General features: G+C 42.9%; 1 protein-coding gene and 1 pseudogene across 2 annotated transcripts in view; one reads left to right on the top strand and one right to left on the bottom strand.

Moving 5' to 3' along the window:
* STIM1 (stromal interaction molecule 1) overlaps positions 1-24,687 on the bottom strand; it is a 173,675-nt gene extending 148,988 nt beyond the window's left edge. Inside the window, exon 1 of one of the 2 annotated variants that reach the window (XM_016157946.2) lies at positions 23,927-24,687. In XM_016157946.2, coding sequence (XP_016013432.1) covers positions 23,927-24,065 — 139 coding nt within the window. In that variant the 5' untranslated portion in view covers positions 24,066-24,687. The remainder of the gene's footprint in view (positions 1-23,926) is intronic. The other variant, XM_016157947.2, reaches the window with a different exon arrangement.
* On the top strand, positions 11,795-11,913 carry LOC118603147 (annotated as a pseudogene).
* Positions 24,688-26,290: the final 1,603 nt, after the last annotated feature.

Here is a 26,290-nt window from a genome sequence, read left to right as displayed (position 1 = left end):
AGACAAGAATAGAGATCATGTTTCAGTCTCTTCTATGGCCCACAATGCAGCAAAGAGCAAAACAATCTGGTTCAATACAAACATTCCTGAAAGAGTGCTGATTATTATTACTCCTTTACATTAAATTCAGAAATAGCAAGAAATAAAGCCAAACTATGAGAGAGAGAGAGAGAGAGAGAGAGAGAGAGAGAGAGAGAGAGAGAGAGAGAGAGAGAGAGAATGAACAGAGAGAGCAAGAGTGATCCCCATATTCTTCCTCCTGCAGGCTGAGCAAAACAGGCTCCAAGTTCACCAGGCTATTCCCTTTTACTAATTTACATGGAGTCCCATTTCAAGCATGGAATTCATTCTCAGCCCCTGAATCAATGTTGTAACAGTCAGTATTCAAGATAAGGTAGCATGATAGTTTCTAGCATGAGCCAGTTCTTTTGGCCTTCAAGGTATTGAAAACATCTGGCTGGTTCTCACACTGCTCACTCACCCTCTTGACTGAGGAAAGGGAAAGCCAAGCATCATGCTACTCACCATTTTAAATAGCACTTTCAATCTCCATTAACTAATTGAATTACAACCCTTTACAACACCCTCCACAATCCCAGGGCAGGAAGTCCTGCCCTCATTTTATACACAAAGAAACTCCAACCTTGACATTTTAAGTAATTGGCATAATGGTACAGAGACAGAAGAACCTAGGTCTTCTGATTCTTGGTCCAGACCCTTGTAAGATGACTTTAAGGGCCATCCAATGAGAGAGGCTTTCCTCGACTAGCCTACCTAAAATAGTGCCACCATCACTCTCTAATAACCCTCTTTCCTGCTTTATTTTGTTTTCTAGAACTTATTACCTGAAATTATATTACATGCTTATTTGTTTATTGCCTATCTTCTTACTCGAATATAAGACAACAGGGACTATTATTCTTATTATCTACTGCATAACAAGAGCCTAGCATAGGTCCTGCACACAGCAAGGCCTTAATATTTATTACATTAATGAAAAAATCTAGTGCATCCTCTAACTGTTCCCCTCTATACTTTTTCTGTCAAGTAAGCCTCCGGTCTACACTTGAAATTACAATCTACATTCATTTCATTCAGCAGTTATTCATTATATGCCAGGCCAAATACTAGATTATAAAGACAGAAATGAGTCAAAATACAATCCCTAGAAATACAACCTAGTGGTTTGAAGCAGACAATAAATAAGTGTGCTATTATTATAGAGATGCTCATAGCAGGGTGCACCCAACCTGTGGAATAAGGAGAGAGATTAGTAGAAGAGGTAAGATCTGACCTGAACTTGGAAGAACAATTATAATTTCATTATCACAGAAGAATGGAAGGATATTCCAGACAACAGGAAAAATATGAGCACAGGTTGAGACATGAAAGATCTAGGTATATTTAAAGACTGGTGAGTGATTTTTAAGGAAGGTTTGGCCCAAAATTATGTTTTTAAAAAAGATGAATACTTAGTATCTAGAATATATAAAGAACTCTTGCAATTTGTATTAGTCAATATTCTAGAGAGAAATTGAACACATACATATATTTGTATAAAACATACAAGAGGGGGTTTATTATAAGAATGGCTCACATGGCTTTAGAGGCCAAAAAGTCCCACTGTCTGCCATCTGGAAGTTCAAGACGCAGGAAAACTTATGGTGTAATTCAGACCAAGTCCAAAAGCCTAACAAAGAGCCAGCCCAGGGTCGGGGGTGGAGTGATTACAATGATGTAAGACCCAGTCCGACTCCAAAAGCCAGAGAACCAGGAGCTCTGATGTACAAGAGCAGGATAAGATGGATGTCTCAGCTCAAGCAGTAAGAGCAAAGTCATCTTTCTTCCCCTCTTTGTTCCATTCAGGCCCTCAGTAGATTTGATTGGATGATACTCACCAGTATTGGTGAGGGTAATCGTTATTCAGACTACTGATTCAAATGTTCATCTCTTCTAAAGATTCTCTCATAGGCACACACAGAAAGAACATTTGTCAGCCATCTAGGCATCCCTTAGCCCAGTCAACTTGACACATAAAATTAACCATCATACAATTCAACAAAAGAAAAATAAAACCCAATTTTAAAATGGATAAAGGACTGGAATAGACGTTTCTCTACAAATGATTTACAAATGGCCAACAAGCACAGGAAAAAATGCTCAATATCATTAGTCATCAGGGAAATGCAAATTGAAACCACAATGAGATACCACTTCATACCCACAAGGATGGCTATAATAAATAAATAAATAAATAAGAACAGAAAATAACAAATGTTAGTGAGAATGTGGAGAAATTGGACCCCTCATATATTGCTGGTGGGAGTATAAAATGGTTCAACCATGATGGAAAACAGTTTGGCAGTTCTTTAAAAACTTAAGTATAGAATTACCATATGACCCAGCAATTCTACTCCTAGTATTTGAAAATGAGTAATCAAATAAGTACTTGTATGCATATGTTCAGAGCAATAGCAAAAAGGTTGAAACAGCACATAACGTTCACCAACAGAGAAGTGGGTAAACAAACTGTAGTATATATGTACAATGAAATACTAGCTACTCATAAAAAGGAATGAAGTACTGCTTCATTCTACAAGCTACATGCTACAATATGGATAAACCTCCAAAATATAATGCTAAGTGAAATAAGCCAGACACAAAAGGTCACATATTTTATAATTCCATTAATATAAAATATTCAGAATAGGTAAATTTATAGAGACAGAACACAGATCAGTGGCTGCAAGGGGAAGGAGAGAAGAGGAAATGGAAGCAACTGCTTGATGAGTAATGAGCTTCCTTTCCTTTCAGGTGGTGAAAATGGTTTGGAACTAGATAGGATGGTGATTATACAACATTGTGAATGCACTAAATGCCACTGAATTATATATGTGAATGGTTAATTTGATGTGCTATGAATTTCACCTCAATAAAAAAAAAAAAAAAAAAAAAAAAAGACGAATGGCCCATGGTAGCATATTCTAATGGAAAAACTCAAAGCCACTGATACTTTCCCATCCAGCTGCTCCTTCCAGCCCTTCAAGAAAACCTTCCCTCCCAACTCGCAGCCATTCAAACCTGCCATTTTAGCAATGAGTTATGTTCTTTTGCTCTCATTTTGTAGTCATGTCCTGTGTCAGGCTATCTAAAGTCCCCAGTGTGAAAGCAAGCTCCCTTTTAAAAGAGTCTGTGTGTACTTGTTCTGTTTCCCCTACAGCACAGACCAGGTCATAAGTAGAGAGTAGGGGGATAGGCACTAAATGACCTCTTTTTTGTTTTTTATTTTAACATCTGTTTTATTTAAATGTTCTCAATAATATTTATTTTTTAATTGAAATATAATTGACATACATTATATTGGTTTCAGGTGTACAACATAATGATTTGCCATTGTATACATTGCGAAGTGATCAGCACACTAAATCTATTTACCACGTCAGCATCTAGGCATCCCTTAGCCCAATCAATTTAACAAATAAAATTAACCACCAAACGACTCGACAAAAGAAAAAAAACTAATTTTAAAATAGATAAAGGACTTGAATAGACATTTCTCTACAGATGGCAAATGGCCAACAAGCACAGGAAAATTTACAAATTTTTGTTCTTGTGATAACCTTTAAGATTTTCTTTCTTAGCAACTTCCAAATTTGCAATATAATATTATTGACCATAGTCGCTATGCTTTACACTACATCCTCATGACTTATTTTATAAGTGGAAGTTTGTACCTCTTGATCTCCTTCACCCACAACCTAGCAACCACCAAGCTGTTCTCTGTATCTATGAGATTGGTTTCATTTTGTTTTGTTTGTTCATTTGTTTTGTTTTTCAGAATCCACATATAAGTGAAATCATATGGTATGTGTATTTCTCTGGGTGACTTATTTAACTTAATGTAATACCCTCGAGGTCCATCCATGTTGTCAGGAATGGCAGATTTCATTCTTTTTATGGCTGAGGAATATTCCATTGTGTGTGTATGTGTATCACATCTTCTTTATTCAAGGAATGACCCTGCTTGAAGCAGCAGTTTGGAGTGGTACTATCTCTGAAAAGGGAGCTGGAGGCTGAGTGGCCAGGGTGACCAAAGATCTAATCATCACACAATGGTCTGAATCTGGTTTATTTTCATTTGGGGAGGGGTAGGGGTCAAGAAGAAAAGAGAGTATTTAACAAACAGCTTTGGAGCAATACCTAGTTTCAGAAATAACTGAAACCTCTCAATACAACTGGATTCTTGACTTTTCAGCAGCAGCAATTCTAATGCCAAAGTCTATCAGAAAAACAAGGATTTTACTCCTGAAGTCTGACATGGTAGCCATGTCACTGCACTCAGGAGGTACTGGAGACCTGGAGACTGGAGACTTCAAACACAGCCCTATTAGTCAAAAGGCTCCAGTAGAACATATCAGTGATGCCTGAAACTCAAGTCACAAGGAGCAACCTGAAAGGGTCACAGGCACCCCTCCTCAGACTCCTCCCGCCTTGTACTTATAGTAGTAACATTTTCTCTGCTATAATATGACAATAAAAACCACCAACAAAGACTTCCTTTTTAAAGGGCCGTTATGTGGCTCTTAAATACATTCTCGAAGTAGCCCTAAGGCTCATACAAATTAATGATTTACTCAGGGTCATGAGGTTAATAAAGAACAGCAAAGCCAAATTTTAAACTCTGGTCTGCCGGTTTCCAAAGCTCAGGCTATTGCCACAACACAAAACTGTCCAGCACCACACATCCTGCCCTATTTCCTGGATCTCCAAGAGAAAATGCTCTGACCACACAATAAACCAATACTTCTCAGTTTAAAATTAATCATAGTAGCCACAGGCATAGAACTTTACTCAGGTAGTAGCAACCCAGGGTTTGACACCACTGAGAAGTACCCAAGATTGCTTTCTGTGCCACCATTCCCCAGGTCACCAACCAAGCCTCCTGAAAGCCCACGAGGTAGATGTTCTGTTTTGGTGGGCCCTTAAAGGCAGGAGAGGAAATGCCAGGGAGAAACACAATGTGGAAGGCATAGCCAACAAAACACTAAGCCAGGAATCAGAAAATCTGAGACCTAGTTTCAGTTCTGCCCCTAATTAGTTACATGACCTTGGGAAGTCAAGTCACCTGCTTTCTTTGCATTTGTTTTCTCTGCTATAATATGAAAATAAAAATTCATTTCTATCCTATCTCACAGGTTTGATATGGGTATGATGAGCAAAAAGACTGGTCTTGAACAGGAGAGTGCTTTGTAAAGTACAAAGCACAAACTAATCTAAGAAGTCATTATGATATGATTACCACTAGCTGGTTGGAGAGAAGATTAATGTCCATGAAACAATTAGAAGGTGAAACAGTAGATAGTTAGGTGCCAAATTATATGATATAGGCTAAGAAGATTATAGTCTGGAAAGGGGAAATGTCTGGGTTTAGTCAGAGAAACTAATTGAAAAGAACAGACGGGATTGAAGGATGATGGAGAGCAATAGAAGCAGCAACAGTATGTAGCCCGAGAAAAGAGGGGTGAAAAGTAGAAGAGTAAGAGTGCTGAATCAGATGCTGTGTGTTAGGAGGTGAGGGAAGCCACAATGATTAGGTAGGGCAAGACCGGACTGTGGAGGGAAGACAGGCATATACCAATGAGCTGGGGCAGGATACAGCTGGCAACCAGGAACCACAGGGGACAGCAGAAATGGATTTCACAGCAAACATTTATTGAGCACAATAATGTGGTAGGCACTATCATAGGTTATGGGGACATAGAGATGATAAAGACATGAACCTTGCTCTCATGACTCTGCATTTGAATCCTAGCTCTTCTATCTGCAGTGACATAAACATCAAGGAACAAGTGTTACAATCACAGTATTCTGAATTCAATCCCTGTGCTGCCATTGCTAGATGAATGATCTTTATCAAGTAATGGAAGCAGTAGTGTTAATAACCCTTCATAAAGCTTTGGTGATTACTAAATTAAATAAATTATATTAAAACAAGAAACTTGGTATATGCCTTCTTGACTAATGATAACTTTTATCATTATTGTTCACTCACTTTGTGACCTTGAAAAGTTGCTCAACTTCTCAGTTTCATCACCCAAACACTTCACAAGGTTGTTGTGAAGATTAAAGGAAATAATTGGTACAAAGCACCTAGCACAAAGCAACAATTTAGCAAAGTTCCCTTTTCTTCCCTCTACCTCCTTTTCTTAACACTCTTCCCTTTCCCTTCTCCCAGGGCCATATTTTTGCAGATGTCCCTTCTGGCAGTTCCCAGGATCACTGAGGACATAGCTAAGGCACTTACTGACTACTTCTAGAAGGCACCAGACTCATTTAACCCCTAAGTAACTCTAACTTACCCACATCCACAAACATATTTCTTGCCGAATGGCTTCAACTTGCAAGCAAGAAGCCCTTTCAACCTGATGGCCAGACAATTCCTACCTGCTTACTCATCTTTCCAAGAAACTAAACCAAAAGAGAAAGCTCCAAAGTATAAATTGTTGATCAAAGAAAGCAGAGTTGTATTTCTAAAATCTTAAAAACCACAAGATAAAAGGGAGAGGTGCTGGGCACCCTTGCTTGAGAGGCAAAGAGATCCCACTGGCCTTGGGCACATATGACAAAAACAGGCAAACCTGCTGCAACTTCCAACAAGGGAATGTCTCGGAGCAACGCCCTCATCCTGCTAGAGTCACTCAGGCATGAAGGAAAAATTAGGTTTTCACTAGTAAAGGTCAACTCGTAAATACCTGATTAACCCAAGCCAACACGCTCTGCTCTGTGTCCTGTGAGAATTTACAACTGATCCGGAACAGAAGTCAAGCTGAGTGCAAGTTTTCAAAACTATGACCAACAATTATTGAGGTTGAGGGATTGGGGGCTTTGCGGGGAGGGGGGGTGCGGGGGGGCGGCTGTGGGGGACGGGGAGGGCTGGGGGGGGCCGGTGATGGCTGGCTATAAAAGCCTAATCCAAATCAGGTGAGTCCCGACTCTCCTGTGGAAGCTGCTTTTTCTGAGAAGAATCACTACACAAATCTGTAGTATGTTACCTTGCCTTGAAAGACACAAGCCAGAGCTCCCACCAAGACCATGGGATACGCAGAGAACCAAAGCATATTAATCTCAAGACCCTTGCTTTATCCCAAGGAGTTCCTTTCGGGAAAAAATAATACCAATAATTTTACATTAGGAAAACATCATCAGATAGAACCTGTGAAACCATTGGCTAGGCTCTTCCTCTGCGCTTCCATCACACTTTCCAAACCAGGAAGGGAGAATAAAAGGAACTTTCTTTCGTTGAGCACTTACTAGGGCCAGTACAAAGTTGTTAAACTTTTAACTTTTTTTACTCCTCCCAATAATCCTGTATGATAATTAATCCTAGTCTCATTTTATAAATGAGGAAACGGAGCATCAGAAAGATTAAGCAACATGCTCAGGAGAGGAACTGGCAGAGCCCAAATGTGAACCCAGTCTGTCTAATTCCAAAACTTAACCTTTCTTTCAGCAAATACTTATGAGAGCCTACTACATGCCAAGCCTACTTTTGGGTGAATATACAGCAGAGTACACAACAAACAAAACATGTCTTTATAGAGTTTTCCTTCCTAAACCAAGCTTCCTCTGTATTTAGCACACCACATATTTAATAGGTATTTATCTGAATTTCTTTCTCCATCAGGCAGGATTCAACCAATATGTATTAAAGGAATGAATGCACTCCTTTCCTTCACCTCATAGGAATTCCTCTCAGCTACTGCCCAAATAGCATTTAACTGTTTGTTTATATACTCTGCATCCTTCTTCCCACCTAGGTCAAGCTTCCTTGCATTGCTAGCAAATTGGCTCCAGTCATCCAAAGAGTATGACAACTGTACCTCAGAGTTATACTTTATATACATTATACACACTTTATATACATTATCTTATTTGATCTTCATAAAATTAAATAAGGTAGGCATTGCTCCCATTTAACAGGGAAACACACACACACACAGAAAGCTCAGTTACTAGTTACTTGTATCTTTAGACACAATTGAGTAGTGGAATTTAGCAGAGCACAGCTCTCTCTAGTCCCAGAATGCACTTTTTCCCTTGTCCTAAGAACATCTCATAATCTATTCTCCATACTAAAGAAACCAAAAGGGAGTTATGTCTCTACTTAATTCATTCTGTTTACTTCAACTATTTCAGATTCCTCGTCTCATCAAAATAAAACCAAAAAAAAAAAAAAAAATACCCCACTGTGTTTCATCCTATTGTGGAATTTATTTTGATTATTATTATTTTATTACTTTTTCATGTTCTAATTTGCCATTTATTCCCAAAGAACAAACCTTTGATGTTAAATGCTAAACACATATGCTATATACATAGAAAAAGCCTTGAAAATACTTTTATAATTTTTTTCAAATTAGTAAGAAAGATAATTCAATTTATAAAAATGCTTTTATAGGATTACCTTCAAGAAAGTCTTTATTCTGTGGAGTGACACACCAGTAGGCAGATGTTGCAGAAAGTGTAAATCCAAAATTCAGAGTTAATAACTCAGTATGTATGTATGTGTATGCTCTTTGCAAAAACAAACAAACCCAAGTACCCGCAGTCAACAGGTGTATTCCAGCAACCAAGGCCAGACTGAGAGCTTTGTCACACCATTCCACTCCAGATACCATTGATTTAGCTCTGTTAATTGGAAGGAGACCACAGGAAACAAAGAAGCTCTAAAGTCAGATGCCAAAGAAAATGACTTACAGGAAGAGATGCATGTTTCTTGGGAACCCAAAAGATATCTTGCCCAAAAGGCCCTACTCCCTCCAATATAACAGCACACTGTGGGCAAATCAAGAAGGCCCAGGCCTGGCTTTATTTAGGGAGTTAGCCAAGACTCTTCCCAAAACCCTACCCTTCACCAGCCTGTCCAGACGCCTGAAATTACAACACTACAATTTCATTTGGTTCTTTAACAAACACATCCTGAGTATCACACCCTACAGGAGGGGGAGTGGTCAACTGAGGAAGGTAGACCCTTGCCTCACTGAATAGCAGCCAGATTAGAAAGAGAGGCAGAGTTCTCTGGAAATGCAGGTCAAGAAAATAATTCCGGCCATAGGAATTGGAGACTTTCTGGAGATAGGAAATTAACTGGGTTTAGAAGGATAGGAGGATATGAAATCATGGTGCTACCTAGAAAATATAACCAGAGGCTTTGGAAGAGGCCCAAATTTTAATTCTGGTTCAGCTGCTTACAGGCTGTAATAACAAGCAGGCAAATTATTTTCCTTTTATGAGTATTTCCTCCTCTATGAAATGATCATTATGAAAAAATATGGACATATCTCAAAAGACAGCTATGTAAAACACTAGCCCCATCCTGGCACATGATGGAACTTAATAAATATCCTTTCCTTCTTCCTTTTTCTGGTTAGAACAGGAACACACACCAGGGAAGAATTCCCCAGGGCAATGGAAATTACTTGCCAGCTAACAGAGCAAAGCCTGTGGGAGATAATAGAGAACTAACCTAAAAGGGAACCCCAGGAGTCTAGAAAGTAGCAAATCCAAGCAAATTGGATTCAGATCTCTCTACCATGAGATGTGTTGCAGATCATTCTGGACAAAAATCACATAATTGTGCATTTAATTAGATGAGGACATGGAAACTCACTCTTTGCCGCCCCTCACTCCCCGCAAAAAAAGGCAGCCCTGTGCCAACTTCTGGTACTCCAAGAGGCTGGAGCAGGACCTAGTGCAAAAAAGTATTGAGTCCAGCTGCCAACATTTTAATTAGTCCAACCTTAAAAAGTCTATAACCACGAGAGATTAAAAGGAGCCCCCAGGGAAAGCCTCCGCCCTTCACACAGTTCAACCAATTAGGTCTGCTCAAGTGTCCTAATTTTCATCACTGAATTCTTGGGGGAATCAGGCCTCACCAAGCTCCAACTTCCGACTGAGAGTATAGGCACACATTCAGGTCAGGAAGAGAAACTGGGTATGGGCTATGAGAGAGGCAGCATCCATGCTCTGAGGCCCTGACACCCTTCCTGCATCAGTAAACTAGAACACCCCTTCTTGCCAGGCACCATCCCTTACCCCAGTGTCCTTCCTACAGCAAACCATGCTCCCAGTGGCTACACCCTAACCTAATCCACACTGAAAAGCTAACAAAGGCTAGTTTTGATTCTCGGTTATTACCTCAGCCAAGTAATACTTGCATTTTAAAGGAGATCTTCCAAAATGAAAATGACTTCAAAACTAAAAAGAATAGAACTGTATGGTAAACCTGGAGACAAGTGTAAAAACTAAGGAACAAATGGGTAAAGCATCTTGTTCAAGTAATGGCAAGACATTACACTCCAAAGCCAATGAATTTTACATTTCTCAAAGGCTCAGGCCCTCTTCCTTGCAACTGTACCAGCTGTAATGTCAGGGTAGCCACACTTTTTCCTTTATTATGAAGAGTGAAAAAAAAAGGTTATAAGGAAAAGTGAGAACCTAGGAGACATAGGTTAGTAAAGAGAAGGAATTTACCAGGAAATTACATAGATGATCAGACAATTCAGAGGAGGAAAACTAATAATAGTAAATTACTTACATTTGTATAAAACTAAATATTTGTCACAGTATCTCAGAAGATCTGCACACATCAGCTTTGTGAGATAGGTTCTGTTATTCCCAAAATACCAGGCATGGGGAAACTGAGGCCCAGAAAAGTCGAGACTATCACAACCCAAGCTAAACCATGTCCACTTAACTTCTAGTCCATTGTTCTTTTTTATTAAACTAGACATCCCACAAATTAGGCTGTGAAGACGCAAGAGAAGGAACCTAGAAGAAAAAAGAAAAAAACGTTCAAAGGAAATAAGCGGAAAGAAAATGCTTTAAGACAGAAGCTACAAAACACTAAGCAGCTATTTTATTAATCAGAAAATCTTGCTTTCCCCCTTCACTCTCTCAGAAGTTATGTGAAAAGACTTCAGACAAGATGGCCAGTTTCAGACCTGCTCCCATGACAAAGAGCTCACACGACCATATTATCTGCTACCTGACAATACATGAGCAGCCTACACCCCCTCTCAAGAGGATTCAGGAACCTGTGTACTAAACCAAAGAAATGACCACAAGAGGACTCCAGGCACTAGCTTTGACCAGGAGTTGCACCCTTGTACCTTTGTCCCAAACCAGGGCTTAACCTAGTCTAGCAGGAGGTTCCCCACAAAGGACAGCCTAAATTCAGCTATCACTCTGTCCCACACCTTCAGCCAGCTGATGGTTGGCAGAATATCCTAGGGGAAAGGGATTAGTAATCATCTTCTCTCAGGCCAAGAACAGCTGATGGGATATGATCACTTAGCATTTCTTTGGCAACTCCATTTCCCACTAAAAAACTGGAGATGTGTGACTATGGAAAACTTGGCGTGTTCCCACACCAGAAAGCCTCCATTACAGCTGAGTAGTCTAGATTAGCCTAAAATTAAAGACCTTTTCCGAAAAACTGAGTTTACATTTGTTCTAATTTGGCCAAAACATTCACTACATACATGGGCTCCAACTCAAGCCATAATCCTGGAATAATACCCTCACACAGCACTTAAGAGTTTTACAAAGTACCTTATCTTCCATTGCCTCCAATAAGGTAGAAATTAATATTCCTTTTTTTTTTTTTTTTTTTTGCTAATTTGGAAACAAAGGCTCAGAGAGAAAAAGCAACCTATTCAAGATTTTACAAACAGAAAATGGCAAAGCCTGGAGTTAAACCCAGGTGTTTCTATCTTTAAGACTCTGATTTTCCATCTACGGCCATGCTACCCTGAACAAGCCCAATCCCCTCTGATCTCAAAAGCTAAGCAGGGTTGAGCCTGGTTAGTACTTGGATGAGAAACCACCTAGGAGGACCAGGTGCTGTAGGCATAAAAAAAAATAATAATAATAATAATAATAATAATAATAATAAAGGATTGTAAGCTGACAAGGTTCTTGCAATCTGTGAGGTCAACCAAGGGTTGCTTTGCCTAAAAAAAAAAAAAAAAGTAAAATAAAAAAGACTGATTTTCCTACAGTGAAGGCTCAGCTTCGTTAGGCACTTCAACAGCTAAAAAACAAGAGACTTTGATTCTCAGACTTGGAATCCACCAAGGAGTTACTGTATGACCTGAGGCAAATTGTTTCACTTCTTTGGGCACCAGAAAACTCATCTGTAAAGTGGAGTGATTTGAAGCAAGTGTAGAGGAATGAGAATTCCTTGATTTGGAGTACAGTGAAGTGCAGTTCCTTGCTGAGCACTTCAAAGAAAGTCAGCTACCCCTCCTACCTCACCCCATAGCACTGACTCTCCTGACTGCCATAATTTTTTTGTTAATGGCACCATCAGGTTCCTCATTACCCACTCTCAAAACATGGGCATACCTTTGACTCTTCTCATTCCTTCCCACCATACTCTTAAACTATAAATCCCATTAATTCTACCTCCACAATGCAGACCTTGATCTCTGCTCATGAACAACTGCAATCTCCTATCTAGGCTCCCTGTCTCCAACTTCGCCATTATCAATAAATTGTGCATACTTTGCAAGATCAATCTTCCTAAAGCAAAACTCAAGTCATGTCTCTCGCTCTAAACCTACAAGGACTACTTATTGCCTACAAAGTAAAGTTTAAACTCTTTAGCCTGACATCAAGGCCCTCCATGACCTTTCGTCAATCTCTTTTGCCTTACAGTATTCTCCTTCATAGATGCCACTCTCCAGCCAATCTGGACTAACTAATGCCCCCTAAAGACTCTTCACTTTTCCTACTCCACTAAGCTGCTGCCTCTTTCATAAAGCTTCTCTGATCTCTCCAGACGGAAATTAGCCCATTTTCCAATGGGACCACCAGTATCATTCATAGAGCACTAAATCTAGATTACCTTGCACAACAAGCTATAAAATGGAGACCTGTTGTGAGGGTTAAACAAGACCATGTATGTATGTGGAAGTATTTAGCCCAGTCGTGGTATCGACTAGGTGCTCAATAAATAGGAGCTCTTATTATGTATAATAAAGAACATGTAGGTGCACATCTTAACTCCTCAGTCCTTCTACTGGCAGGGATCGTCGTATAACATGTAATAGACATGTTAAATGTTGACTAAAGAGGTAAAGAACACTACACAGATACAGATGCTACCCCAAAATTTATATCCAGAAGAGCTCAACCATAATACTATGTTTGGAAGATACGAATTAAATACACACCACTCTGAAGCTATATACTTCACCTATGTGATATTCCCATCTAGAATTTATAAGTGAAATATGCCCTCTCATTCTTTCCCCACCACCTAAAAATTCTAATCCCGCTTCCTTCCAGGCCACTTAGGTGATAAGACTAATACCATAAACGGTCTGAAAAACTATAATTTTTAATCTAAATGTATATCTCTACCTAAATTCATATACCTATTTCTTTTCCTCTCCAGAAGTTATTAAGTAAAAATAGAAATGGCATTGGCCTTTGGGTCAGATAAACCTAAATTCAAATCCTCGCTCAGTCACCTTGGGAAAATTACTTAAATTCTCAATTACTGTTTCCCCACCTAGAAAGTGAGAAACATATCCACCTTTCAGAGTGTTGTGCAGATGTAAAGTACCTAACAAAGTGCCTAGAGCATAAGCACTCAGTAAACAGTAGCTACCATCATCATTTTAATCACTGAAGTTAGTTGAGTTGTCTTAATTATATACTTATCTCTTTAGAGATATGAAGTGTGAGTTCTAGTGAACTTTGCCCTTGTCAGCAAAAAGTTTCTTAAAACAAGACCTCCACAAATTTGACTACCCAGCAACACACACACACACGCACACACATACACAAACACAAAAACACACACTGCTTTCCAATCTATTCATGTATTATACCTGAAAGGCACCCATCTTCCCTGGCCACTACATTTTAGATGCTGGCTCTGAGAACTTGGCAAACATGGACACATTTATTTTAACATACACTGTAGTGATGAGAGCTCTGAGAGCTTCCTGAGAGGCCTGAGATAACCTAGAGAGGCCAAACAGGAACAGAGCTACTGAATCACACTGGAGAAAATTAGAGGCATATGAGATTTGAAAGCCTGCTTGCCTGCCTGCCCGCCTGTCTACCTACTTGCCAATGAGATTTCTGGTCATCACCTAGGCCAGAACTCAACACAAGACAGCCAGAAGCTCTATAAATGTAATTAACAGAAGAGGAGGATGGGTTTGTCATAGCTGGACCATGCTGACAGCACAGGTGACTCTCTTATATCTTTGCCCCCTCCAAGTCTCCCTAGAGGCCCCTCCTCAATGCCTTGATGGAAAGCTAGCTCAGGTTGGAGTTCTCTGAGGCCCAGGGAGTTTTCAGGGTCAGAGATCACATTTAAAAAGCCAATGATATTCACTGGACTAGCCTACGTCTCTGCTGCAAAATAAGCCACACATGAAAGAAGGCTCCCTCCTCCATTCCACAAGCCAGGCTAAGAAAAGCAGTTAAAGTTCATTCTGTTCATTCAGCTGCCTCAAGTTGGACCTGAGGTAAATCCATATGGGCCATGGAACCAAAGACAAGGAGCAACGGGACCCAAGAAAGCCTTTCCCATGGGTCTCATGTCAGCCCTCTATGAGCACAGCCCTACTCCACTCCAACTGCAGCCACCTGCTCAGGGTGGCCATTGCTGTGGCAACCAAAAACAGCCAACCAGAGTCAAAGGCCAAACCATCCCCCAGGATGACTGATAATTTGTCACCAAGCACAGCTTTAGTCAGTGCTCAATAAGCAGAGATGAAGTAATATGCAGCAGAAAAATAGCACCCACAGAATTCCTCAGAAAACTCGCCACGTGAATTCTACCCCTTCTCTTGGGGCACTTTTGTCTACTCTCTTCATAGGAACCAAAGACAATGTACCTGGCACTCTCCTTCTGTGCCTGCTCTATCCAAGGGTCAACTCATTTTTACTCATTCATTTACTCAACAAATGCCTTTTTGGCACACACTCTCTGATCAGCACTGTGATAGATACTGAGGACAGGTACTATGGTCAACAAAACGGACATGGCTCTTGCCCTCAAGAGAGAGGAAAGTATGCAAAAAAAAAAAAAAAAAAAAAAAAGACTAAAATCTATGCTACCCTTTTATATAAGCGAACTCTCTTTTGACCCCATTTTTCAAGTGAGGAAAGTGTAGTTTGGGTTATACCATCAGTAAAGACTCAAGCCAATGTCCAGTGCTCTTGATTAGACATCAGGCTGTCTCTTGCTTTAAGATGCATAAGCAAGGTGTGACATGCACAGAGAACACTGCAGATAGCATGCTACCAGAGTTTAATGAGAGATGAGAGGGAATTCGTGGCTAGGGTTAATGTCAGAGGAACATTTCACAGAGGACCGAGAGGTTAAATGGAGAAAAAAGGAGGCGAAGGAAGGACAATCTGAAAGGAGAGTAAAATTATATGAATAAAGGCAAAAGATGTGTTCTACAGACCAGGACAAAGAAAAAGCTTGGCTGAGCAAGAGGTAGATAAGGGAACAGAGGAAGATGAAGGGGGCAAAGTGGTCTGGGGCCAGAACCCTGGGTCAAGAAAGAAACGACCACCCACAGAGGGATTTTAGAGCCTATACCATCTCCATTCCAGGTCCCCAGGAGAAAACAAAAGTGCATTTTTGTTGGCTCACTTCAGGTTTTTCTTTGCATGTCCTCTCACATGAAATAAATCTGTTCCACTCTGATATACATGACAGGACCATGGCCATCCCTAGTCAAGTCTCGCCTGCCCCAGCAAGTTGTGTCAACACAAGAAGGCTTTGTTAAACTCTCAGTGCCCGGAAAGCTTCCCCTTGGCACTTTCCAGGAGGCGACAAATAACTCTACAAGGCTTTAGGTACATTACCCTGCCTGTGGAGGCCCCAAATCCATATATAATATAACCAGTAGAGCCAAATAATGGTGAAACATACAGCACAATGCTCTGACTCACCTACTTCAGGAAGCCTATTCTGTACATCCCAACAGAGATTTCTCCTTGTTCTGAACTGAGATTACCAAGAAAGTGGTACAGAATGCACGTATTAGTACCATATGTCATAAATATTATTGGGCTTCTTTTTCTAATGCCTTATATAAAAGCTTTCTAGCTAGGAGAAAACTCTTCAGAAGCAGCATTTGACAATGACTTTGCAAACCCCCAATTTTGTCCAGCCCAGTTTCTGTGAACAAAATACAAAAATTGTAAACTGCTTTCTGGTTCTCCTCTGTATGGGTCTCAGACTCCCTAATAACCCAAACTGACATTAGGGTTAAAAGGCTCCACAACAGAGTGTGAATAGCATGTGAATGAAAATCAGACAAAATTATATTCCAGCCCTGTCCTGGCCAAGGTCTTAGGCAAATTTGTTCTTCTCATAGGTAAAATGAGTTTGAGAGAGATGGTCCTTAAAAGACCTTATAGCTTTGACTAGGATGTTAAGTCCTAGCACCTAACACCAATGGCCTAAAAGGTCAGAGTAAGTTTTCCATCCATCAATGTGTAATTCCCAATTCAAGGCTACTTATAAATCTACTTCTTAGAAGCCAAGTTGGGGTAGTAAAGGCTCCAAGGTCAGTGGCTATACAATGGGCTCCATAACCAAAGGTACCAAACAAGGATTTCAGAGGCAGGAACCTAGGATAAAAAGCTAGTTTAGGGAGGGGCCACATCAACTCTACATATCAAAGCAATGAAGTCATGCATGAATCAAGAGGACACAATAACAAAGGGAGTATAAAAGACTTCAACAAAACTCTAAGAGGCAAGCAAAGAAAAGCTAAGAGGACACAGCATCTAGAAGCTTTGTTCCCAAGATCATGACCCTAAAGGGATGTCACAGGCATCCTCTAACATGGCACCCAGTGATCCCTGCCTTCCCCTCTACAGGTGGGGACCATGCCTATCTAGTCAGCAATTTCAAGCCTGCAGGTGGGGCTAGGGAAGTAGTTGGACGTGGTTACACTCAGTAAAAGGAAGGAGGTATGGGCCGGAAATAAGGTCAAATACCAGCACCCAGACTTTATCAACAGCTTTCCTATGGCCTAGAGCAAGCCTTGACTAAAAGCCTAGTTTGGCAACAGAATCTATATATGTTTGGTGGGTACACTGGGAATAAAATGATGGAACTGGAGCTGGTTCAGAGAAGCAACTGCCCTTAGAGAGGTGCTACCATAAACAGACACTCAGATTCTGACTGAGGCTTCCTGGCCCACAAAAGCAAAGGGTGAGAGAACTCAACCATCCCTAATCATGTAGTACTTTGGAGTTTACAACACCTTTTTACTACATAAATTATCTCATTTCATCCTCACTACAAATCTATACAGTAAGGTTATTCTTTCTCTTTCTACAAATGAAAAAACTAAGGCTGAGAGAGTTGAGATGACTTACCCTCCACTAGATCCACAGCCAGAAAGGAAAGAAGCTGGACCTCTTAAGTGCCCCTCAATTCAGATATTTATGTCAGATGGCTGTGCCAGATTCAGACCCTTCTGCAAACCAAAGCCAATCTTATCACTTTACATTTAGGCTTCTATCCAGCCCCACCCACTTATGTACCAACTCTCGCCTCCCCCACTAACATAGGCAGGTCCTCTGTAGAATTAGACAATTTCCCAGCTACTCTTAACTGCCTTCTCTTGGTAAGGACTGATACAATAAGAATCTGGTTTCTTTAAAATCCTAGACAAACCCCTTCCTAGTGAAATGGGGCTGTTGAACCCAAACTGACCTGGATAATTATTTTTTTTAACAAACAATGAGAAATTCTAAAACAGTGAACTTTCTAAATAAGTAAAGTTTATTTCTTCAACTTTACCTAAGCTTTCTTAAAAAAATTTTTTTCAACTTCTAACCAAGTACCTAGTAAACTACAGTAGAATCAGAACTAGACAATAAATACCCTTCAATTGAGTTCTACAAACTTTACAGTGTCTGAAGAATACTACATGCCAAGCCTTATGCCAGGAGCTTGCTGTCCGAACCATTGAAGAGCTTATGGTATATGAAGGAAGGCACGCACATATACAGAAAACTCCAGCAGCATAGCATAGTGGGTAAGTTTATAGGCTCTACCATCCTCCAGAGCAGCACTATGTGACAGGTAATTAGACTATTCAAAAACCTTTGTTAACACAGCTATCTCCATACCTTTGGGGCTATAGGCTCTGACTGCCAGATTAGTGAGCAACACATCAACAGGTAATGTATCTGACAAAGACAGCAAGGGTTTTCTACACATATCCCCAGAGTTATAGTTCTGATCCTGCCACTTTCTAGCTATGTGACCAAGAACACAAATTTCTCAGCTACAAATTCTTCATCTTGAAAATGGGCATAATAATAAAAACAGCCCTACCTACTTCCAAAGTTGAGGATGAAATAAAATAATAGATTAAAAAGATATAAACAGATCTGAGTTTGGATGAAAATACAAAGTACCTGGGTGAGCAACACCTCCAAGGGTTGAGGGAAAAGCCCAGAATGTGTACCAAGACATATGAGACGGTTTGAAAGGAAGAAGAAAAATATGATCCACTCAGACAAGCCCTGATTCCAACTTTTTCAACAAACTTTAACAGAGGTTTTAGGCTGAGCATAATAAAAACAGAGATAAAGTAAACCCTCCTCCCTTCTTCCACTTTTGAGAGAAAATACATATACAATGTACTAGGCTTTACATTAGAAATTTATACAAAGTGTCCTGAGGGTAATAAAGAAAGCTCTGTACTGTTACTATTTTATTTCTTAAACTGGTGTGGGCACATGAGTATACAATGTATTATCTTTTACATTTTGTTGTATATCTTGAATATTTCATAATATTTTTTATCAGCAATAACGAAAGAAATAAAGAAAAAGAATGAAAAACAAAAAATGCAAGCAAGCAAGCAAGCTCTGTTGAAGGCTCAGTTTGATATCCTTCTCTCTCCCTAAAAGTCTGACACCAGAGCTTCTGGGTTTCCTGAAGAATCATTTCCCACAAAGGGAAACGTACCACAGCAATGCATGTCCCTCAGCAATGCATGTCAAAGCTACTCAGCAGGAAATGAGGAGGCTCATGAGGCTCAAACCCAAGTCCTGTTGATGTAGGAAACCACTCTCCTCAAGGGGACCTCATCCTTTCCTTGCCAGACATCAATTCTTAACATGAAGGCTACACATTCCTAAGGGGCCCATGGTAGAATTCAGTGGGGGCCTGTGAATTTGGATGGGAAAGAATTTACATGTTTATTTTCAATATTCTCTTACTGAAAGCTAGCATTTCTTTCAATTACACATTGTAAACACCCAAGTACAATATTATTAGCAGTATCTATGATTTTGTCACCAATAGAAATTATAGACATTTTCATGTCACATTACATTGCTGCAGATATCTCAAAATATAATTTACACTTGCCATCACTTCAAAACTAGGGTAGTTATTAGACCTGCGGCTAGATCACACATGACTGCAATCATCCTGTCCTGTGAGCCCTCATGTGAGGTAGCTGGCCAACTGTGAAGCAACTCTGCCCAGATACTGTTCAGCTGCCAAACAGTGAGACCCCATATGCTAGCACTGGTGACCCAGACATCTGTGATGCCCTCTTTCCTCCAACCGACCCCAAGTCCTAACCACTCCCTCCTGGTTGTCTTCTGCCTCCACCCAATCTCTCCTTCCAGGAGATCTCCCTAGCCACCTAAGCCTAGACCAGCCCACACAGCTCTCTTAATCCTTAGCCTACAGTGTCTACATTGCCTGGTTTTGTGCTTCATTAAGCCTGTGAATTCAGTTGCATTTAATAGTCTCTAAATATATATTCCCACCTACACCCCCAGACTTAGACTTCTTTGGTAACCCTAAGTTCCTTCCATAGGGCAAAGCAACTAGTAAGGGTCCCTGATTCAAATGTCTAAGCCTACTTCTACCAATCACCCACTATGGAACTTCAGTTTGATGCCTCTCTGGATATCAATTTCCTCATATGTAAAAATAAGTGGGTTGAACTAACTGATGTTTCCATCTCTTAACTTTTGAATTAAGCAACCACTTTTTATCTCCCCAAGATCTGAGAAAAATTATGGGGGAAACTGAAAAGCCTCCCCCAGCTCTCCCAGGCAAGGTTAGTCACTTGCTCCTCTGGGCTTCCTGCAGCCTCTGTATGTATATAAATACCTCTATTATAACATTTATCACAAAGTTTTGAGAGAGTGTATAACGTAGTGTGTCTGAGGTGAAGGTAGGGAGAAGAGTGAAACTGCCTGGTTTCGAATTCTGGCTCTACCCCCCTAATATCTGCATAACCTTGGGCAAGTCACTTAATCTCTCTATGATTTTATTTCCTCACCTATAAAATGGGGCTAATACCTAGCACACAGGATGAGCGTAAGACCTAAATGCAATAAAATGTTTGGAATAGCGCCTGCCACACAGTAAGCACTAAAAATGTTCGTTGCTATTATTGTCGATGTTATTAATGTCTTACTAGGCACAGGGTTCCTACTTTAGCTTGATCTCTGTCCTCCCCTATTCTCCATCACAGCACTGTGTTTGTGTTTTCTTCCACAGCACTTACCACAAGATAATATACTTATTTATGTATTTATTTCCTATCTGCCTATGAGACCGTAAACTCCATGAGGGCAGAGAATCTGTCTATTTTGTTAATCTTTACATTCTCAACACCAAATATATTGCCTGTCCTACAGCAGACATTCAAATATTTGTTGAATAAATAGTACATGAGCAGGCACTGTTTGGTGTTTGCTAAATAAATTAAGCTAGCTAAGGGTGATCATCAAAGCTAAGGCATGGGCAAAGATGATGTCCTAGCTGCTCTAAGATTACTGTGACCCTCTCCCCAGCCCCCAATATTAGCCTCAGTCAAGCCCCACCCACCTGCCCTTGGCCCCAGTCCAGTTCTGGGAGCCACGCTCAGCTAAAATTAGCATAGCCACCAAGATGGCCAAGCCATTTATAGCCTTGGAGGCAACAGCAACTAGCTGGGTGGTCAAGCAGGGCTCTGGCCTCCCACTCCATCAGGGGTTTATTGAGAAGGCAGCCTGCACTCCACAAACTGCCTAGATGCCTATCCTCCAAGGCTCCGTTCTAGCTATCTTGAGTCAAACCAATTCATGATTAGAGGCCCCCAACACTGACAGTCACAACTCCAGACTCTCCTGGGACCCCTCACACATTCTGCAGAAAACATTTTGAGTTTCAGCAGGCAATGCGGCCTGAGTCAAAGGGAAGTTCCAAGCGTGAGTTTCAGGCCGGCTTCAGAAATGCAGGCCCCGGAGTAGCGCAGGCAGGCACAGACCTCTACTGAGAAAGTGATTTAGCACATTTGGGTGTGCGGGCATCAAAGAGTCAAGAGGTGACAGGAATGGCCTCTCCACTGTCCAGTGAGATGGCCTCCTAGCAGAGAGCACTGACCTTCGCTGCAGGGTCAGGCCTTTAAGATGGGCATATTCATCCAACAAGAGAAAAAATCCAATCCTCTGGTTCCTGCAGAACGCTCTCCAAAGGAGAAAAAGAGAACCCTTACCTTGGCTCTCTTAAAGTAACCAGGGCTTCCCTAACTAACCAGAAGGGAAGTAATATTCTCTTGACCTTGCCTAGTGCTCCTTTAACAGAGCAGGGCCTGAGAAGATGGAAGGAGTCAAAGACTTAAGCAGCAGCAGATCTGCCTATAAGACAGGACTGAACCCAGTTTCTTCACCTATAAAAATGGGCCTGATACCACATTCCTCACACTCTAATAGGGCTATTGTGAGACTTTTGTAGGAAAATAGCTATGTGTTATAAAATATAAACTTCAGAGAACATACAAATTGACTGGGTATGTTGAATCTGGTTTAGAAAAGTGGCAGCTTTAAGGGCAAGTAAAACTGTGTTGTGGGGATAGAGATGTACTGTACAGGCTACAAAGTTCCAGGTTAAATAGAAAGTTTGTCTCCAAATCCTCTAGCAATGCCCATTCCAAGAGCCACTTCTTTGCAAAACTGAGTTCCTGTCTGAGTCAGAGACAAACTTCCAGACAGGCCCAAGGGGACAACCTACCAGAACAATAGTGCTTGGGCCTCCAGGTTCCCACAAACCATAGCCATTCCCAGCACCTAGGGTCTCTGAGACTTCCCTCCCTCTGTTCAGTATTATTGTGATGACAGAAACTAATTTCTGAACCAAGAAGAAGAAAGACCGAAAGAGAGGCCTAAGGGGTATAATTAACACAGCCAGGCCTCTGAAATACATTATGTGAAGGGCTATCTCCATAATCTCAAGCTCAAATCAGGAAGGTGGTTCTGAGGGATATTGGAATGCCTCTTACCTCCCTGTCTGTCTGTCTGTCTGTCTGTCTGTCTCTCTCTCTCTCTCTCTCTCTCTCTCTCTCTCTCTCTCTCTCACACACACACACACACACACACACACACCCCTTCCTGATAGCTGGCTAATGCCTAAAATTCAAAACTTCGTCCCTTTACCTTGTGTCTAAACTATAGAATATCTCCTCCCCCACCAAAAAAAATTAATTTTATGTTAGGCACTCATATTTTAGGGTAAAAAAAAGGACATATTATCAGTTATAAACAGGGATGTCACTGAACAGCAGAGATGCTCCTTGGGGCTACTTTACAGTTTAACCTACATCTGCCTACTAGTCTTTCCCTTCACAGCCCAATGGGAATGGAACTTTGAGTTAGGTTTCAGGGACCAAGGAGACAACACACAGAGAAACAAAATTAATATGCAAAGATATATCTTTAAAGCAACAGCTTGGATGCCATCCTTGTACATAAGGCAACCCTGGCCTCACCTAGAATCCAGCCATTGGGGTACCTGGATCACACCCAGCCCAGACAAGGAAGTTAAAAGGGGGCTTCCTAAGAAAGGGTCTACCAAAGCCAGCCTCTGGATCCATCCATGAAACTTCCCAGCCGCGATGACCCATGTTTCCTTTTCCTCCTTGTTAATGGGTATCCACTGTACCATTCCTTCACTTGAGTTTGCCCACCCTCAAAAAGAACCCAGCTATAAACTTTCCCCACTCTGCACCCCACTGCTTTGGGCAGAACACAGAAACACAGTGAGAAAAATATGAAAACTGAATTCTTTCTAAGTCTTGTGTAAAACAACTTAATTTTAAAAGTGTTCTTTTCTTCTGCAACAGAATACCAGGGCTCCTGATGCCTGACAAGTCTCCATGAGTACACAGGAAAAACCAGGACAAAACAAAAATATCATAGAATTCCTACCCTTATCAGTCAGAAGAAACAGAGTAAGTCACAAGTGGTCTCAGAAATTATATTATGCCCACGTTGAGGAAAGGCCATTTAACTCCCTGGTGGTGAATAGGATTCCATCTAAGGAACTGCCTTGATATTTCAAATGGGCACAGCTAAGAGGCGGCAGATTACCTAAGGGAAGGGAGGGAGGGACTAGGGTTCTCACGCTTGTTGAAATAGAAAGGCACACCTGAACACCAATAGAGTTGGTCCAGCCCTGGCTTTCGCTGCCCAACCCAAGTAGCCTCAACCTCCCTGTGCTGCCCAGTGCTGAAACTGGCCAAAAGCGACAGACTTATGTGCCCAGGTCATTCTTGTAGACAAGTAGTCCTTGGCTTGCTGGTCTGAAAGGCCAAGATGCTACAAAGGCAGACAGTTCTCACTGCCAACAAAAAACATCCGGAAGAGGGATGAGGAAAGTTGTTCGACAGGGACAGTGACATTACCCACGGCTCCGGAACAGAAAGAGCTCCTTGGACTATTGTGAACAGGCAGTGCCATGTGTAGGTCTTCCATCAACCGTACATGTAGAAATATAGAATTCAACTTGCCCACTCGGGTACCTTGGCTCTGACTCAAAGCTGCCAGCCCAGTCCAGCTGGTGACAAGGCCTTACCTGCTACAGTGGACTCCTCAGAATTGGCCCCCGAGCCAGCTCCTGTGGCCTTCTCACTGTGGCTATGGCTGAGGCTCTGGCCGTGATGCAGGAGGAGCCCCCAGAGGAGCCACAGGGCAAGACGGGTGCACACATCCATGACTCCAGGTCTCAGTCAACATGCGCCTGATATGGACACCTTGGGACCTCAGAGGCAAAGCCGGGAGCCCGGGAGTGCAGCCGTCGGTCCTGGAACCCCAGGCCAGATGCCCTCGAAGCGCTGCAGCTGTCCAGGCACTCGCGGGCCTGCCTCCTCCGACAGCCAAAGGTCAAATGTTCCAAGTTTGGGCTTAGGAGGAGGGCCGTCGCCTCCCGTCCGACAGTGGGTCCGCTGGAGTTGCGGCGGCCTGAGCGCCGAGTCTGCTCCGGCAGCTTCCGGAGAGTTTGGACAGGGCGGCTGCGGGGACGCTGTCAGCTCCGCAGCCGGCTACACCCCTGCGGGAAGGGGCAGGCGGGCGGGATCTCCCGCCAGCAGGGGAGTGGGAGAGAGAGAAGAGAGGGAAAGAGGAGGGCACCTGGCCTCACCCCACCGAGAAGCGGCGAGCACCACAGGCTCGGGAGGGCGTGCGACTCGCAGGCCCCAGCGGGCGTGTGCAGCTCCGGGATCCCAGGCCTCCTAGGCCGAGGTCAGCGCCCCCGCCCAGTCCCGTGCCCAGGCAGCCGGCGGTGCCCAGGTTCAGCAGGCGAACGGGCACGGGCCAGGCCCGGGACAGCGGCTCCCGGGCTGGCGGGCGGCGCGGGGCGGGCCCGGGGCGGGCGGGGGCGTGCTCTCCCGCAGGCCCGCCCCGCACCGCCCGGCCCCCAGCGAAGCCGGGGCCCGCCCCAGCGCCGGGTTTATCCCGGAATAACCTGTTGGAGGCAGCTACCGGTACCCCCAGCCCCCTCCAGGCTCTCCAAGCCCCGGGCTCGTGCTAGCCTCCGTCGGGACCCCTCTCCCTTGCCAAGGGTCGAGTCCTAACCACCCCTTCCCCCAAGAGTTTCAGCGGCGCTAACCGTCCGCAAATGGGCGGGCGGGCCCCTGACACGCAGTTGCTCAGGTAACCCAGGCCTGCGGCGGCAGCGACGACAGCGGCAGTAGCTGCCCTGCTGGGATCTACGGGCCTCAATGCTGCTCCGCTCGCAACAGCTCTAGAGCTGCGCTGGACAGAGGCCCGCGACACAAAGATTGCCGCGCTGGGCTTCTTCAGGCGGCAACTGTCCGGCCCGATTCGGCCCAGGGCGCGCTCCCAGCCCCCATTCGGAGCCGGCTTTTCAGGCTCCGCCCCCCGCCGCGCCTCGCAGCCAATCGGTTTCTGCCTCTCTGCCACTAAGGAACCCGCGCGCTTTGTCACCCATGTGCAGCGATCCCTGGTGGGCAAATTTGGGTGCTGCACACAGAACACGAGCTTCTGGAAGGCCCTGCCCCTTTGCAGAGGGTTGGGGAACCGAGCGAAGACCCGCCTTGAAGGAGGCCCATTAGGGACTGCCAGTATTTTCAGAGGAAATGATGCCAGAACACAAAATGAAACGTGTAAACCACTAAAGGTAAAATTGCTCTACACATCCACTAAGTGTCGGCCAGCGGGTCCAATTGGCCTTCCATAACCCCCCTTCCCGCCTCATCCAAGCTAGGTAGGATGCCCTCCCTTAACTTTCAGTCTGTTTTCCTACCTGCCTCTCAAATCCCCTCCCCTTTGAGGTTTTTGCGGGTAAGGCCTGTAGCTGGTTCCTCCCCGCATCTCACTCTCCCTGCTTTCTGTCTAGTTCGGAGGAGGTGTTGAGAATGAGTGCCCCAATGAAGAGAGAGCCTCGCCTGGGCCTCCTTCAACAGAGCCTGCACTTCCTGTTCTTTTGTCAAGCATGCTGTCAACAGATCTTTACTGAAACCTGCTCTGTGCCCTACCCTGTCCTTGGCAGTGGAGGCAGGGGAAGGGATTAGGCCCAGTCCCTTCTCTAACTGACAGCGCTAAGCCAGCTACCTGTTCTGAGTAAACCCTCCGAACCAGGAACACGGATTTGCCCAACAGCTGCCTGGCTTAATGGTCAGGCTGTTGATATAAAAATACACGTCTAATGTCATCTACTACACTCTCCCCACTCTCTTGTAAAGCTCCAGTCACACTAGGCTCCTTTAAGTCCCTCAAACCTATAGAAACTTAGTCACCTCACAACCTCTGTATCTGGTGTTGCTTCTCCCTGAAACACTCTTCTCCCCCAGGTCCCCATATAGCTGATTTCTCAGTCTTCCATATATATATATATAGTTCAAGGTCTTGTCTTCAGAAACTCTTACTCTCACCACCCCCTCTGATCCAGAATTGGACCATACACATGTCTGCCTCCTCC

The sequence above is a fragment of the Rousettus aegyptiacus genome, unplaced genomic scaffold (genome assembly GCF_014176215.1).
Source record: "Rousettus aegyptiacus isolate mRouAeg1 unplaced genomic scaffold, mRouAeg1.p scaffold_m13_p_5, whole genome shotgun sequence".
NCBI lineage: Eukaryota > Metazoa > Chordata > Mammalia > Chiroptera > Pteropodidae > Rousettus > Rousettus aegyptiacus.
Note: the sequence above shows the minus strand (reverse complement) of the source record. Positions and strands in the feature narration are given on the sequence as shown.